General features: G+C 46.0%; 1 protein-coding gene across 1 annotated transcript in view; it reads left to right on the top strand.

Moving 5' to 3' along the window:
• Nucleotides 1-14,215, top strand: part of LOC309560289 (uncharacterized protein) — a 31,623-nt gene extending 17,408 nt beyond the window's left edge. Inside the window, exons 5-8 of the mRNA XM_082263888.1 lie at nucleotides 5,266-5,364; nucleotides 10,442-10,594; nucleotides 11,277-11,402; nucleotides 13,323-14,215. Of these exons, the coding sequence (XP_082120014.1) occupies nucleotides 5,266-5,364; nucleotides 10,442-10,594; nucleotides 11,277-11,402; nucleotides 13,323-13,903 (959 nt within the window). The 3' untranslated portion in view covers nucleotides 13,904-14,215. The remainder of the gene's footprint in view (nucleotides 1-5,265; nucleotides 5,365-10,441; nucleotides 10,595-11,276; nucleotides 11,403-13,322) is intronic.
• Nucleotides 14,216-14,513: the final 298 nt, after the last annotated feature.

The following is a 14,513-nucleotide window of genomic DNA, read 5'->3' as shown; positions in this document are numbered from 1 at the left end:
TTTCTCAATCCTTTGGATCAGACAAATGAGAATCTGTAAAGGGAGAAAGGCATAGATCAGGCTGAACTGAAGCCACTCAATAGCCAGAGAATCCGCTGTGAAGGCTTAAGGATCCTTAGACCTGGCAACAGATTTGTCCAGTTTGTTGTTAAACCCTGATGCCAGAAGATCGATTTCTGAGGGAGGGTTTGAAACACCACCGAGTGGAGAGACCATTCCCTAGATCAAGACGTTGACTTTTGAGGAAGTTGACCTGATAATTGTCCATGCCTGGTGTGGTGAGATCAGCGCAGGGAATGTAGTTCTGCCCAAGGTAGAATGAGGTTAGACTTTCTTTAACCACTTACCTACAGTGCACTTTCACCCCCTTCCTGCCCAGACCGATTTTCAGCTTTCAGCGCTCTCACACTTTGACTGAGAATTACTCAGTCATGCAACACTGTACCCATTCAAAAATTGTGTCCTTTTTTTCACACAAATAGAGCTTTCTTTTGATGGTATTTAATCACTACTGGGTTTTTTATTTTTTGTGCTATAAATAAAAAAAGACTGAAAATATTGTGAAAAAACGCATTTTTCTTTGTTTCTGTCATAAAATTTTGCAAATTAGTAATTTTTCTTCACAAATTTTGGCCAAAATTTATACTGCTACTTATCTTTGGTAAAAATAACCCAAGTAAGTGTATATTATTTGGTCTTTGTGAAAGTTATAGAGTCCACAAGCTATGGTGTGAATCATTGAAAATTGATCACACTTGATCACACCTGATGTACTGAAGGCCTATCTCATTTCTTGAGACACTAAAAAGTCAGGAAAGTACAAATACCCCCCAAATGACCCCTTTTTGGAAAGTAGACATTCCAAGGTATTTAATAAGGGGCATGGTGAGTTTTTTGAAGTTGTAATTTTTTCCCACAATGCTTTGCAAAATGAAGATTTTTTTTTTTATTTTATTTTTTTTTTACAAATTGCCGTATTAACAGGTTATTTCTCTCACACAGCACATGTATACTTGCAACTACACCCCAAAACACATTCTACTACTCCTTCTGAGTATGGCGATACCACATGTGTGAGACTTTTTCACAGCCTGGCCACATACAGAGGCCTAACATCCAACCAGCACCGTCCGGCATTCTAGGAGCACAAATTTCACATATAATTTCCTGACAACCTATCGTACTTTTGAAGGCCCTGGAGCACCAGGACAATGGAAACCCCTATAAAATGACCCCATTTTGGAAAGCAAACACCCCAACGTATAATTTTTGAGGCATAATGAGTCTTTTGAATATGTCATTTTTTTCCACAAGTTTTTGGAAAATGTGGAAAGAAAATGAAAACACATTTTTTTTTACACAAAGCTGTCCATTTATGCAATATTTCTAACACATAGCATGTACATAGCAAAAATTGCACCCCAAAATACATTCTGCTATTCCTCCTGAGTATGGCGATACCACATGTGTAACACTTTTTCACAGCCTGGCCACATACATAGGCTTAACATCCAAGTAGCGCTTTACACAAAGTTGTCCATTTATCCACTTTAAGACTGGGCCTATTTTTGACACTTGGTGTTTACAAGCTAAAATCATTTTTTTGCTAGAAAACTACTTGGAACCCCCAAACATTATATATTTTTTTTTAGCAGAGACCCTAGAGAATAAAATGGAGATCGTTGCAATATTTTTTATCACACCATATTTGCGCAGCAGTCTTCCAAATGCGATTTTTTTTGAAAAAAAATCACTTTTTTGATCTAAAAAATAAGAAAACAGTAAATTTAGCAAATTTTTTTTCCATAATGTGAACGATAATGTTACGCCGAGTAATTAGATACCCAACATGTCATGCTTCAAAATTGCGCATGCTCACAGAATGGCGCCAAACATTGGTACTTAAAAATCCCCATAGGCAACATTTTAAAAATTTCTGCAGGTTACTAGCTTAGAGTTACAGAAGAGGTCTAGGGCTTAAATTATTGCTCTCGCTCTAACGATCGCGGCGATACCTCACATGTATGGTTTGAACACCGTTTACATATGTGGGCGGGACTTGCGTATGCGTTTGCTTCTGCGCGCGAGCTAACGGGGACAGGGCGCTTTAATTTTTTTTTTTTTTTTTTTTCCTATTTATTTTATTTATTATTTTTTTATTTTTACACAGTTTAAAAAAAAAAAATGTTTTGATAATTTTTATTCCTATTACAAGGAATGTAAACATCCCTTGTAATAGAAATAGGCATGACAGGTCCTCTTTATTGTGAGATCTGGGGTCAAAAAGACCTCACACCTCACAACTACACTAAAAAAGAAAAAAAAAAAAAAAAATTGTTGAAAGAGGAAAAAAAAAAAAGCAAAAAAAAAAAGCGGCCCTTTAAACCGGTTGCTAGGCAACATCTTTTGACGTAGCTCCGGTCCTCCAAGACCATAGAGTTGAGTGAGGGCCATCTTGCCCTCACTCGACTTCCTGTCTCTGAGGATCCGGGACCGGATAGTTTTCCCCGCTGCCGGCGGGTCCGGTAAGCTGGGAAAACGTCTGGGACGCGGCAGGAGGGGGGGGGGCACCTCTTCCCCTGCACCGTAAGGGTAATTCCGCGGCGAATCCGCCACTGGGACCACCCTTATCTGAAAGCCGACCGCCCGCCGTTTCAAAAAATACCGGGGTTATGGGGGCTATCTTCTGCCATAACCCCAGTATTTAGCTTTTAATGGCCGACGCATATAGTCGTTAGGCGGTCAGTAAGTGATTGCATGTATATGGCAAACAGGTGACGATGACTGATGGGGTGACAGGTGACGATGACTGATGGGGTGACAGGTGACGATGACGGATGGGGTGACAGGTGATGATGACTGATGGGGTGACAGGTGATGATGATTGATGAGGTGACAGGTGACGATGATTGATGAGGTGACAGATGACAATCACTGACCGGGTGACATGTGACGATGATTGATGGGGTGACAAGTGACGATCACTGATGGGGTGTCAAGTGACGATGATTGATAGGGTGACAGATGACGGTGACTGATGGGGTGACAGGTGACGATGACTGATGGGGTGACAGGTGACGGTGACTGATGGGGTGACAGGTTACGATGACTGATGGGGTGACAGATGACGATGACTGATGGGGTGACAGGTGACGGTGATTGATGGGGTGACAGGTGACGGGGCGATGGTCACTGATGGGTGACAGGTGACGGGCGATGGTGCACGGCGGTACTGATGGCAGTCTCTGGTGACCGGTGAACTTTAGGCTACATTCACATGTGAGCGTAGCGATCACGGGCAGAATCACTGCGATTCTGCCCGCGATCCAGAAATCATTGCAAATGGCGGGACGCCTGTGCGTTGCCCGCTGTGCGATGTTGCTGCGATTTCCGCCTGCCGAATCGCGGTAACATCACGCAAACAACGCATGACGCCCCAAAGAAACTCTTGTACTTTTTTGGGCGTCATGCGATGTTTGCGCGATGTTACTGCGATTTGGCAGGCGGAAATGGCGGCAACATCGCACAGCGTTTGGGGTGCTATTGCAAATCACGGGCAACGCACAGGCGTCCCGCAATTTGCAATGATTTCCGGATCGCGGGCAGAATCGCGGTGATTTTGCCCGCGATCGCTGCGCTCACATGTGAACGTTATGGGTGTCAATTTCTGGGCACTGATGAGGTGACTGTTGGGTGACAGGTGACATTGGGGGGGGCTGGGGACTGTGTGGGGACCTTTATTACTGTGATTTTAGTGTGATTTTACTTTTTACATGTGTACAGAGCAGTAACTCACTATTTCTAGCTCTTCTCCCCTCATACTGGAAACTGTATGAGGGGAGAAGAGCTAGTAACAGTCAGTTACTGCTCTGTGTTTACATTTTGTGATCGGCTGTGAATGGATTCACAGCCGATCACTTAGTAAACAGTCACTGTCAGTGACTGTTTACTACCGCCGGTGACAGCTGTGTTCCTACGGAACACAGTGCCACCGACATGACCGCGCTGCGCGCTCCCGATCGCGCATGCGCGGTCATCTCCCGGCCGCCTCCATTGTGATCGGCTGTGTCATTGGAACACAGCCGATCACGTGGGAAACAGCCACGCCCATTGGCTGTTTCCCCCCTGCCGGTGACCGGCTGTGTCCCGGGGACACGCCGACACCGGCAGTGCACGGCGGCGCGCCCGCGATCGCGCGCCTGCCGTGCATTTACTGGGTCACGTCATATGACGTCCGCCCAGGATAATAGCCGCACCGTCCCGCCGTCATATGACGGCGGGCGGGCGGTAAGTGGTTAAACTATGCCACTTCTAGTGCTCCCTGATGATTGACATAAGCCACTGCTGTGACATTGTCTGACTGGATTCTGGTTGGGTGAGCCCAGAGACAGGTGGTCCAATTCTGAAGGGCTGACCAAGTTGCCTGACATCTAGGATGTTGATGGGAGACCGAGCTTCCCCCCCAGCGACCAAGGACCCTGAACCGAGAGGGTATCCAGGACTCCACCCCAGCTCAACAGGCTGGCACCTGTTGTGAGAACTGTCCACATCACTGGATGAAAAAGATTCTCCCGACTCCAGTGCCAAACAAATTCACTACGTCAGGGGGGACGTAAGAATGGCAAATTTAAAAGTTAAAAAATTCAAGACTGTGACAGACTCAATGAAAAGGGTTGCAACCCGTGCTCTATGGCTGCAACAGCATGTATTGTGTTTCAGCCTGCTCCTCAAGGCTGTGATCTGTGACCGTAAGAAAGTGTTGCGGCTGTACCCTGAAAAAAAAACTGCACCCCTGCTGGATCAGTTTAAAGATAAAGCCCTGACTTACACCTGCTGTCTTTTTCTAGTCCCAAACCAGGCATCAGGATGCAAGCCCATCTAGGTCTTCCCCCCCCCCCCCCCCGGTGGGAATACCCCAGAAAGGGTCCTCAGTCATCAGGCTTTATTGGCGGTGGACAATGGCCCTGGACCTGTATAGCACCCTGCAGCTAACTCAAATGTGCCAAGGAGAACGCCTAACACAGGCTTTAGTGTCCAAAGCAACATTACAGGCAAAAGACAAAAAGATGAGATAACTGTTTTATTTCTCTCAGTAAGAAGACCTATATCGTCTTAGTATTCTTGCAAAGGCATGCTATAAGCAGGAAGATTTATTTGGGCACTGCCCCTGTAGCCTCTCTTTTGCCAGTGCCCAATCACCTGAAAATAGATTTATATAACCTTTGTGGCTTGATGTGGATTTGTTTTTTGTTTGTTTGATTTCAGAACAACCAACATCCCCAGTGCTGGATAGTACAGAAAAAAACTACCCCATCAATCTCTGCATTAAGGAGGAGCCGGATAGAGAACCTCATCTTTTTGCTGGCAAGTATTCACTATGAATAGAGATTGTCAGTATGCTTGGCTTTATGCTTAGAGATGTGTTGGATTGCCTTAAAGTACATGGGTCCTGCTTTTACTTCTCACCAGGTGGCTGCTTGCACCCATCTTTCTATGTTCTTTCCATGTGTTTATGGGTTTGCTCTAGCTGCTTTTTGTTTCAACCTTCAACCCAAAAAATATACTGTTGTTTTTATTTCCTCCTAAACTGGCTTTACTGCGTGCATAGGACAGCAGCAGACCACTCTGATATCTAATGTGTATATAAAGTCAAAACTTTTTTTCTCTTTCGTTTATGGACACAGCTCATGATTTTTTCTTAACCATTGGGTTATACTGCCACCTACAGGAGTAGGACACTAGGCAGGAGAAAGCTTGACTATGCCTATGGGCAGTCCCAGGGGGCATACACCTACACTCAGCTATAGGCACTCGGTTTTGTTACAAGCAGTGTCAGAAGAGAGCCAACTCCACAGAGCGAAAAGGATTTTACAGTAAATCAAAAATCCCATTTTCTCTTTTGTTAATTGACGGACACAGCTCCTGAGTCTTCTTAACCATTGGGACATCCCAAAGCAGTATCAAACATGAGGAGTGGGAAAACAGCAGAAAAAGCTACTCAGCTATAGGCACTCAGTATTTTTTTTTTTCTGCCTAGTCAGGAGTAAGTACCTAGTTCCTTGCTGGGATCTCTGGTCGTAGTAATTTTTTTCCTTTTTACATTTTTTTTTTTTTTTTTGTGCGGGCATCTATGGAGGGGCTCAGAGGGCGACCCACTTGTTTTTTGCGGGGTCCAGTAGGAGGTCCATTCGTGGACCCTGGGTCAGCATCCCCCTTGCGGGATCGCAGTCGGCGGTCCTCCCCTGATTATGTTTTTCTGGGTGACCTAGTATATAGTGTGCATCGCCCTTCCCTGCATTATCTGTCCATCAGATCCTGAATCTGTTTTGGCTGCCTACTGGGTCTGTGTCCACCCACCCTGGCTGCTCAGACAGTGAGGATGTTTCTTCTGCTCCTCTAGCTGTGCATGAAAAAGCGCTGGTGGATGCACTGATTATGTCAGAGCTTGAAATTTTAAACATGTCGGAGATGCTGCATCGGAGGCGCAGGTCCCTTTTGGCACCACAGGTCCTCCACTGTGGCTAGGGGTGTTCCCCTTTTCCTGCTTACTTTGACAACATTGTCACATAACAGTGGGGTTGTCCAAAACCCACTCTTGTGATTCCTAAGCGTTTTGCTATGTGGTATCCTTATAAGGATTCCCTGTTTAAAAAATGGACGGTCCCACCTGTAGTGGACTCGCTGGTTTCCAGGTTAAATAAAGCTACCTTAATTCCGGTTGCAGAGTCCTTGGCCTTTAAATATCCAGTTGATAGGAGAGTGGAGGCTCTGGCCCACCATATGTTTCACTATGGCTGGTTTGGCTTTGGGCAGTATTTACTAAATTGCCCTGGTGTCGCAAACTCTGATGAGTGGGCCAAACTTTTACACCAGGACCTGGAGGGGAAACGGCTTCCCCCTGCTTTTGTGGAGCTGGCAGATCAGTTGATCCAGGGGCTACAGTTTCTGTGATGCCTCTTTGGATGCGGCTCCTTTGATTTTAGGCTGTCTGTATCAGCAGTGGTCCTTCAGCGTCTTATCTTGTCTGCGGACCAGACTTCCAAGAAGGCCTTATCTGATCCCCCCTTGGCGGGGGATCACCTGTTTGGAGCTTCCTTGGATGACATCATTAAGGGTCTCAAAGGGGAAAGAGTACTCTTCTTCCACAGGCTACGGAGGGCAAGGAACCCCGTCGCAGACATAGGTCATTCTTCTCGGCTCATAAGAGGCCTTTTTCGTCCCCCAAGGGATAAAAGTCCTTCAGGGTTTCCCCCGGAGGTTCCAAGATGACCTAATCTGGCAAGCAACGAGGGGCTCTTCCAGACCTGCGGACAAGGCTTCCTCTGCATGAAGGGCTGCCCCCACCCGTATCTGGGGTGGGGGGACGTCTTTGCTGATTTCCGGATCCGTGGACCTCTCTTGTACAGGCCAAGTGGGTCCACAAAGTCATTCGGTCTGGCTACAAGATCGAGTTTCGGTCTTTTCCTCCGGAAAGGTTCTTCCCTTTCAACCTTCACTTTTCCCCAGATCGCTTACGGGGTCACTGTGGGGCAGTGCAAGACTTGTTACTTCATGGGGTGATTGTCCCGGGTTCGGGATACTCAAACCTGTTCAGTTTCCTGAAAGGAAGGCAAGGTACGTCCAGTTCTGGACCTCAAGGCGCTAAACTGCTTTGTGCAGGTACAGAGGTTCCGAATGGAGTCCATTCGCACGGTAGTGGCGTCCCTACATCTGGGGGATTTTCTCGCTTCCATTGACATCAAGGACATCTACCTTCACATTCCAATACGTGCTGGTCACTAGCACTTCATCCGCTTTGCCGTGGGAGGGGAGCATTATCAGTTTGTGGCATTTACCTTTTGGTCTCGCCTCCACTCCTCAGGTCTTTACAAGTGTTGACCCCGGGGCTAGCATTGTTGCATCGCGGTACTGGGATACCTGGACGATCCATCTTCTGTGAGCAGAGTCTCCGACTGCTCTGATAGACACCTTGGAGATTGCTCTGCGATCTCTGAGGGAGTTCGGTTGAACCTTCAGAAGCCTGCTCTGGTTCTGTCCACAAAACTGAACTATCTGGGTGGGTTCGGCCTCAGCCAGAGTGTTGCTTCCTCTGGAAAAAAAATGCAGGAGGCAATTCAGCTTCTGTTGTCCAGCAGATGGTCATCCCTCTGGGCTTGCATGTGGGTGCTGGGCCTGATGATGTCTACCTTTTTGAGGCGGTTCCGTTTGCACAGTTCCACACCAGATCTCTAGCCAGGTGCTGAAGGATAGAGGTTTGTCTGAATCGGTGATTCCTACGCTGTTCAAGGTTAAAAATCTACCTCTAGGAAGATCTACCATCATACTTGGAAGACATACTTTGCGTGGTGTGAGTCTTTTGGGGTTCTCTCTCGCTCCTTTTTCGGTGGCTCGGAACTTGGCTTTCCTCCAAGGAGGGGTTGTGCAGCGCCTAGTCTTGAGTACCATCAAGGACCAGGTTTCGGGTTTGTTGGTTTTCTTTCAACGTCTATTGGCCACACATACCTTGGTGCGTACCTTTTTATCCAGGGAGCTCGACACTTGGTTCATCCAGTGCGGTCACCATTACCGCCATGGGTCCTCAAATTGGTGTTGTCAGCTATCCAGGAATCTCCCTTTAAAAATATTGGGAGGTACCCCTGCTTGCGTTGTCCCAGAAGGTTGCCTTTTTGGTGCCTATTGATTCTGCGTGCAGGGTGTCTGAGCTGGCAGGGTTGTCTTGTCGTTCACCTTACCTGTTGGTTTACAGAGCTAAGGTGGTTCTTCGTCCCTGTCCATTGTTCCTTCCAAAGGTCGTCTTTGATTTCCATTTGAATGAAGACATTGTGTTGCCTTCCTTATGTCCCAGGCCTAAACATCCTAAGGAAATTGCTCTGCATTCCCTGGATGTGGTTCGGGCAATCAGGGTGTACCTGGCTACGAAGTCTTTTAGGAAATCAGACTGACTGTTTGTTTGTTTGTACTCACGATTAGACCTCAAAGGGTTGGCCGCTTCTGCTGTGACCATTTCTGGATGGATCAGACAGACAGTGATTCAGGCCTATTCAATTAGGGGTCAGGTTCCTCCTTTCCCTGTTAAGGCACACTCTACTAAGGGCGCTTAGTGCCTCCTGGGCCTTCTGGCATCAGGCATCAGTGATGTAGGTTTGCAAGGCAGCCATCTGGTCGTCTGTGCTTCTTTTGGCCGCAAGGTTTTGCAGGCTGCTGTTTAGAGGACCTGGTCCTCTTTGAGGGTGTTTTGTTTTTTTCAGGTGAGCTCCAGTTGTTATGATTGAGCTCCATGTTACCTGGTTGGCTATGGTTAGCCTTGGGAATTGTTTTCTGCTGTTTTCCCACCCCTCATGTTTTACACTGCTTTGGGACGTCCCAGTGGTTAAGAATCAGAAGCTGTGTCCATCAATGAACGAAAGAGAAAATGGGATTTTTTGACTTATCGTAAAATCCATTCCTCTGATGTTCATTAACGGACACAGACCCCACCCCTCTTTGGAGTTGGCTTTCTTCTGACATTTCTTGTAACAAAACCGAGTGCCTATAGCTGACTGTGGGTGTATACCCCCTGGGACTGCCCATAGGTGTAGTCAAGCTTTTTCCTGCCTAGTATCCTACTCCTCTAGGGGCAGTATAACCCAATGGTTATGGAGAATCAGGAGCTGTGTCCGTCACTGAACATTAGAGAAATGGATTTTACAGTAAGTCAAAAATTCTATTTTTTTTTATAGAATATAGAAAAGTTAGACCTCTTGTCAGTTTTTTCCATAGCTCTTTTTTGTAATCGAACCAGCGTTGAAGCCTAATTGTAAAAAAAAAAAAAAAATTGTGTGTGTGTAAAAAAAAAAAAAAAAATGTAAATTTATTATAAGAGGTGCACCGAATGTACATTTTGGTACCGGAAATTCAGGATGCAGTTTTGTCTCTCTGTCTAGCGATGTCCACAAGTCCCTCAGCCATCCTGGGACTCTCCCTACTGATTGGCTGCGATACAGCCACGGCGCCATTGGCTCCCATGGCTGTCAATCAAAATCAGTGAGCCTATCAGGAGAGAGAGGGGGCTGGGCCGAACAGTAGCTCTGTGTCTTAATAGACACACCGAGCTGCAGCTCGGCTCAGGTGCCCCCATAGCAAGCTGCTTTTGTGGGGGCACTCAATAGGAGGGAGGGGCCAGGAGAAGGAACAAGAGACCCGAGAAGAGGAGAATCCCGGCTGCCCTGTTCAGAACCAACTGCACAGAGGAGGTAAGTATAACGTGTGTTTGTTATTTAAAAAAAAAAAAAAAGAGAGACTACAATCACTTTAAACTGTATGTCCAACCAATACTTTTTCTTCGTTTTCAGTGTCTCCTTTACTGAAAGCAAAACAGTTTTGTCCAATAGATCTGTACCGTTACTATGGTAAGGGTGAACCATTTCCATGTAACCTGAGAGGTGTATGTTCTCTCTTTTAGATGGGACATCAGCCCTTCTATCTACTGTAAATGTTCGCCTACCTTTTGAAGAAGCCCAAAGTGCATCTGGATTCAACTTTATTTCTTCATTTGATATTAAATCTGAACCTGGTGGAGAGTCCTCTGGTGACACTGAGGACAGTGCGGATGAAGGTAATCAGTTACTTAAGTTACATGGACATCTTTACAGCTTTTATTTCTGACTTTGGGAAAAGGCTCCTGACAGAGCAGAACATTCATGAAAAATAGTCATTTTCTATGCTGTAATCCACTACTACACCCAGTAGACTGAGGGCATACTGTGAGTGCAGGGTGTCATGGACAGCCATCATTACAACACCCTATGTCTACCATGTAATGGTGCAGAGAGTGGGGCTGACATCAGGCCAACACTGCTCTCTGCATCCTTGAGGACCACCTTGTGTGGAGTAGAGGTGAAGATGACCATAGGGCATCACAAGACTATCATGAAAACTTTGGAAAAGGAAGGGGGAGGAGCCCAGATTTGGGCTTTCAAAGTAAATCTGTTTCTTTGACCATTCATGAAAAAGTGGCATGTTCTCCATCCCAACCACTGATATGTGTCTTCCCTGCACTCTTCCACTGCCGTTTATTGGAACCCCCCAGTCAAACCCTGGTATGCACATTAGGGGGTACACTTGTATGACTGCAGAAGGAATACTGGTTTAGGAGTTGGGGCAGGCACTGATGATACCTGTAAAATGATACTTGCACGGGGTATGGAATGATCACCCTTTGTTAGAATTGCTGTAGTACATAGAGAGGAATTCTTTCTTTACATATTTAAAAGCTGCACATTTTCATGTCCCTCCAGAATCTCCCCAGGTCCCTCGTTCTCATGATCGCAAACATGTTTACAATATCATCAATCGCATCAAGGAGGAGGGAGAGGAAAGCCAAGATTCAGATATGTCAGTATATGAGAACACAGTCAGTCAAGGTAAGCACATTGTTCACCCTTTTGTTAAAATGTATTCCACAAATTTAATTTTCATTTTTTTTTATATAATGTATTTAATACAATTTGTGCATTGCTCAGTATTTCATTTTTTGTAAGGGTTATGGGCCATTTATGCTGCTGTATTACAATTATACATGAAACGCATTGTAGTTCCATTCATTTTTAATGGCACCCCAATGCATTAAAGCAATACAGTGTACTTGGAAACCATCTGTTATGATATAGTGCCATGTTCATTAAATGTGATGTGGTGTGTTGGCAGCTTAATCAAACAGGTATTGTAATGCATCCAAAAAAGTCTAAATGTTTGCCTCTAATAACAGCACTTCTTACCGGTTGATCCTGCCACTATTCCTTTTTTATTTTTAACTTCCCGGAGAGGGTTAACTGCATTACAAAATTATTACTCAAATTCTAGAAGCATTGTCACCCTCTTCCTACAGCATAGACACTCCGGTGTTGTCACCCTGTAGGACTCATTGACCATGCCTGAGGGGTTTTCTCAGCTAAGCATACCCTCTTGTCTGCATACTGTAGCTGCTGACTTTTAATATTAGGACACTTACCTGTCCTGGAGTCCAGCGATGTCGGCACCGCAGCCAATGTTTCCATTGGCTGTCAGCTGCTGCAGCCGCCATTGCCGGAGAGGGGACCTGGCAGCGAAGCCCTGCAGCTTCAGGGGTGGGTCCCTAATGCGCATGTGCGAAGCGCGCTGCACATTTGGATTGGCTCGGCGGCGGGGGGGAAGGAGGAGGAGGCCAAACTTCCGAGGGACGGTGCCATCTCCCGGAAGTGGGGGAAGGGTACCTGTCAAAAACAGGTACCTGATACCCCCTCCCCCCGAAAGGTGCTAAATGTGGCACCGGAGGGGGGAAAGAAGCAAATGAGCGGAAGTTCCACTTTTGGGTGGAACTCCACTTTAAGTTTTGTAAAATGGGAAGTCCAAAGCTCTGTGTAAGTGGAGACTCCTAAAGCTTACCTTTGTTTCCAAGTGTATGCATTTATGAAGGTACACATTAAAGTGGAGTTTCGGGCACAAAAACATTTTTTCAATGAAAATACCCCCGGGACAGTCAGGGCTAGTACATTCCACAATGGCTAGCCTCTGATCTGTCCCGGTTCGCACTTACCTGCAAGAAGAAATACTCACTTTTAAAATTTCTTCTCCAGCGTTGCCATCTCTGATGTGGGCAGCTGAAGCCAGCGCGATCCTCTTCTGCGTCCTCTTCAGTGTCTTCTTCTCCAAGAATGCGCCTGCACCGGCTCCTCTCGTCACTTCCGGTGCAGCGCCGCATTCCTCCACAGCTTCTGGGCATGCCCAGAAGCTGTTTAGCAAGGAATGCGGCGCTGCACCGGAAGTGACGATCAGGGCCGGTGCCGTCGCATTGATTCCTGGGAGCGATGACGTTCAGCTCCCAGGAATCATTGCAAACTGGAAGTGACGGCGCGGGCCGCAACCGCCGAGGGAGGAAGTGGAAGACAGGTGAGTATATTTTTCTACAATTACAAGGTAAGTAAAAAAAAAAAAAATCCTAACTATCCATTTCTGTTTCAGGTGAGGAAAAGCAAGCGGATGGCCACAAAATCGGTTATGTCGATTTTGTGGCTGAAACTCCGCTTTAAAGTGAACCTGTTGCTCTACCTTGTGTAGGCAAGAAACCAGTTCACTTTAAGGCATAGTTAGAGGAGGCAGAAAATATTGCAAGTGAAGTCTAATAGATAAAAATAGTTGGCTGGTGATTCAATCCACCCGTGCCCACAGAAAACTGAAATATCCATTCCCTGTGAGGTTGGCCTTTACCAATTAGAACTCCTACAAAATTCAGGATGGACTTTTAAAACCTGTATGCAATGACAATTTCTATGGGGATCCTCAACTGTCACTCTTTCTTCTTGCAGACTGTACAGACCAAGACTACTTACCATCGGAACCTACAAGTAAAAGAGCCAGGACACACAAGCCAAGATCAGGAGAGCCGTCTTCTCCTTGTGAAGTGTGTGGGAAAGTATTTGGCAATAAATGGACCCTTGTGAAACACATGAAGATACATAGTGGAGAGCGTCCATTTTCGTGCGATGAGTGCGATAAGACATACAAATGCAAAAGTCACTTGAACAGTCACATGAGAACACATACTGGAGAGCGGCCCTATAAATGTAACCAGTGTGACCGGAGGTTCTTCAATCGCCAGCATCTCGTCCTCCATAAGGTAGTCCACACTGGTGAAAAGCCCTACTCCTGCCCCGTGTGTGGGAAAGGCTTCACTCGGCAATCCAGTGTGGTCAAGCACTCCGGGATGCACGCAGAGCAGAAGCGGCATGTGTGCAGCGAATGCGGCAAGAGTTACTGCCAATATGCCAGCCTGATTGTCCATCTACGGCAGCACTCAGGGGAGAAACCATTTGTCTGCAAGTACTGTGAACAAGCCTTTTCATTAAAAGATGCCATGTTGAGGCATCAAAAGACTCACACTGGGTAAAAGCCTTTCCCCTCTCCGCAGTGCAATAAGTATGATAACTGGTGAAGCTCTGACATTTCTGGGTAGTGTTGGAGGTTATTGTTAAGTTTTAGGCTGGACATTCCTATTGGCCGATCACAATGATTAGCAGCCCCACTAGACCATGGGTATGTGCTGGATGAAGGAAGGGGTCAGCTAGCTTCAGCACTATGGCAAAGTGCCGTAACTTTGCCTCTCGGAACCCCCGGAGGGTCAGCCATGATGGAAAGGTTTAGAAGTCTACAGAAAGCGTGTGCAGCTCATACCTGCTGCAGTTTGTCCATTTTCCTCTCAGTGAGTCTTTTTAAACCATAGAGTTTATTCCCCTCTATTGGGGGACTCTGCATTGGTTAATACAGATTTACTTTACTTCATTAAAAAAATGCAATAAAAACTGTATGAATCCTGAAATCTGTATTGTTAAAAGGGGCGACCCGGTTACTGGTATTTGTTGTATTTCTGTGTTTTTTTTTTTTTTGTTTTTTTTTATTAGGGGTGCTGTTAAAGAAAAGTGTTCATACCTACCTCTCTATTGAGCATTGACTCAGACAGTCTCTATGAGGAAGCCTTCAAAATTCAACAACCTTCTCTG

This window comes from Pelophylax lessonae (genome assembly GCF_965119305.1).
Source record: "Pelophylax lessonae genome assembly, chromosome: 7".
NCBI classification, from domain to species: domain Eukaryota; kingdom Metazoa; phylum Chordata; class Amphibia; order Anura; family Ranidae; genus Pelophylax; species Pelophylax lessonae.
Note: the sequence above shows the minus strand (reverse complement) of the source record. Positions and strands in the feature narration are given on the sequence as shown.